Source organism: Vicia villosa, linkage group LG7, assembly GCF_029867415.1.
Source record: "Vicia villosa cultivar HV-30 ecotype Madison, WI linkage group LG7, Vvil1.0, whole genome shotgun sequence".
Taxonomy (NCBI): Eukaryota; Viridiplantae; Streptophyta; class Magnoliopsida; order Fabales; family Fabaceae; genus Vicia; species Vicia villosa.
In genome coordinates, this window is record NC_081186.1 from 107,886,673 (window position 1) to 107,889,720 (window position 3,048).

Below are 3,048 nucleotides of genomic sequence, written 5' to 3' on the forward strand. Positions count from 1 at the left end.
TGGAGATGTATTTTCCTCAATCATTTTTTGACATTATGGTTCACTTGTTCATCTAGTCACAGAAATCAGATTTTGTGGTCCAATTTATTTAAGGTGGATGTATCCAATAGAGCGATATATGAAGATCTTTAAAGGATATACGAAGAATCATCACCGACCGGAAGCTTCGATTGTCGAAAGGTATATCACAGAAGAAGTTGTTGAGTTTTGTTGAAAGGATAGATGAAGTTCAACCTTTCATAGATACTCACAAAAGAATTTTGAGGAAAAAATATCCCCGAATGAGTGACAAGTTGTTGTTGATAGAGCATAACAAGAGATTCATTGATTGGTTTAATGAAAGTGTATCTAGTGATCGTAGTGCATCCGATATACTTAAATGGTTGTCGTACGAGCCAAAATTTTGTGTCATAACTTGGACTGCATACGACATTGGTCATTATACCTTTTGTACAAAATCAAGAGATGAAATTTGTTACTTATGCAAAAAATTTAACGGTAATATATCATATCCATTATAATATCTCACGCGCTTTCTAGAAAAATATAAATAACAAAACGACGCAGTCGGGAATCGAACCTAGGACCTTTAATTTACCATAACGGTCCTTAGTAACAACCATTGTAATAGGGGGCGCACTTTCCAGTTTATGACAACGGTTATTGGGCCGTGATTGTAAGTATCATATATACAACCACACGCTACATAACAACGTCTAGGCCTGCGTGATTATATATTTTTAACAACCGCTGTTGTTTGCCTTTTTCGTAGTAGTGACATGAGTTGTCCCTCTCATACTGTTGCAAATATTACCAAACAGGGTCCCTCACCGTCGTGAGAAAGCCCTAACCACAATCACTTACTAAGACCTCTGATTATCCCTTACTCGCATAGGGATACTGCGCACTCCTGTACTTTTTGTCAAGTACAAAAATTATCTTATAACCGATGCTCTCTTAACATTATGATTTTTGCTTATCGAGAAAAAATAATGATTCTTTGGAGCCTAACCGTGTTAGAATCTTAAGAAAAAACTTAATGAATCGTGATTGATTACATGTTAGTGATATAAGTTAGATAAAAAAACAAAATTTGGCTTATTGTGAGTACAATACACAGATTAAGCAAAACACTTACCATGCTTCATTAATACATTTTGTGAGGATTGTGATTCAGATGGATTGACTTTTGATTGAAGTATTTGAGATCAATATTTGATTTAACAAATCTTATGTCTACTTTGATACACTAATAGCATGATATTTCCTTGAACATTGTTGTTGGCACAAATCCTACAAGTGTTAAAAAAGAGGATGGGAATTTGAAAACATTTTTTGATATTTACAAACCTAGATTGTTCAATTGTGTTATGATGATATATTCTAACAATACTCTATGTGAAATTTAAAACTTTTGTTTGGTTAGAGAGTGGAAATCAGGAACCCAATTTTTGAATGAAGTGCTAATTTGTTAATTAAGATTACATCGGAATTAAGGATTAGGTAGTTAGTTTATACCTTACTTAACGCCTAAGAAAGCTCACTTAGGTGAAATTGTTAAGAAACAAAAGCACTAATTTATCTGTGTTCAGAGTTCATCATTAAGTTTAAGTTTAGAATCTATGAAAAATTTAATTAATCAACACAACAAGATATTGAGGCAAGCCACATTTGCTCTATGCCTATCCATGGTGACACTGAAAAAACAAATACGACTATATAACTTTTTCATTCTTTGACAAAAAAACTGACTATTCAACTAGTTATTGGTTACATGGAATTTGTTTATACTTTAGATTTCAGTCTTTGCATTCGAATGTCCTTCAGAATAAGGCTTGTCTCTCTTCGTGCCTCATTACAACATTGCCTATAAGATTTCACTATTCTTTTAGTAGAGATCTCTAATTCTTTCATCTCATCCAAAACTATCTGTCTGTTCCGGCACTCTATACTGCAGAAACCTTGATCTCCTCTGCATAATTAATTATTACAAACATATCAATAACATGCCAATATTTTTATGTGTAAAACAAAAGCATACATACTATAAGCATATGTTATCAATATATATATATATATAATATATAATATATATACCTGTACATGTAGATATCTTTGTCTTGGCTGAGGTTTTTATCACACAAATTGCAAGTTTTGAGGAAGCAAAAATCCATAGGGATGGTTTGGTTTGGTTTTTTTAATGCAGATTTGATAAGAATATTTGAGTTATTCTTTGAGGTGATAATATGAGGAAGGAGTCTTAGACCAACTTCCATGGTGATAGTATGAATGGAAAAGAATGGAAGATGGTTGAATAGTGTAGTGGGAATTAAGTAGAGGGAATTGGATGAGGTTTGAGAAAGGAAGAAGTGGTGGATATTTAAAGGGAGATAGGCCCCATGAAGAAGACAAGCATGTGTTTTTAGTGTTTAACACATAATTAACACGTGCTATGTTAGAATATTGTATTTTTGATCAAGTTGTTTGATACACTTTTTGAGATCTTTATATTTCATTTGGTGGTAGACCGGTAGGGACAAAAGTGAATACTTTTTTGAAAATGTTTAGATATGTTTATAATAAGATAATTGAATAGAATATTTATACCACAAAAAATATAGTGTGTAATAAAATGAAAAAATGGGTACTTGGTTTTTATTTCAATCTAGAATGAGAATTGTTGTTGAAATGGTGAGATGCATGTACGAGGGTGCATTGAACTTTTGATACGATGTTGCATAGGTAGACATGCAATGTTAACACTCTAATATTCAAGTTATTAAAAGAATCGAAGTGATTTGAGAGTGATGATGGATTTGAATATTTAAGAATGATGCATTTTTCTCTTTATATACATAGAGTGGTTAAAACCACCTGCGAGAGAGAGAGAGACACAACACGCTGCATGGACAGACGTCTGATTGATTTGAATGTTGGGTGATGCATCTATTAGAAACTTAACTGTGTTTCCTTATTCTTTAGTTAGTTAGACTATTTGTTAAGTTGTTGGACTATATGTGGTTAGTTAGTCAGAACCTAAGTGTTTAT

The 3,048-nt window shown here is 32.6% G+C and overlaps 1 protein-coding gene across 1 annotated transcript; it reads right to left on the reverse strand.

The window, feature by feature from the left end:
* Positions 1–1,610: 1,610 nt before the first annotated feature.
* On the reverse strand, positions 1,611–2,338 carry LOC131618221 (FCS-Like Zinc finger 17-like). Its single transcript, XM_058889486.1, has 2 exons — positions 2,098–2,338; positions 1,611–1,972 (listed from the first exon to the last, which is right to left on the reverse strand). Exons 1-2 carry the CDS (start codon positions 2,274–2,276, stop codon positions 1,786–1,788), a joined length of 366 nt encoding a protein of 121 aa, XP_058745469.1. The 5' UTR covers positions 2,277–2,338; the 3' UTR covers positions 1,611–1,785.
* Positions 2,339–3,048: the final 710 nt, after the last annotated feature.

Excerpts from the sequence above, each read along its gene's own strand:
- LOC131618221 (XM_058889486.1), bottom strand. The coding sequence starts at position 2,276 with ATGGAAGTTGGTCTAAGACTCCTTCCTCATATTATCACCTCAAAGAAT. Across the intron at positions 1,973-2,097 it reads AAAGATATCTACATGTACAG|AGGAGATCAAGGTTTCTGCA; the intron begins GTATATATATTA and ends TTAATTATGCAG.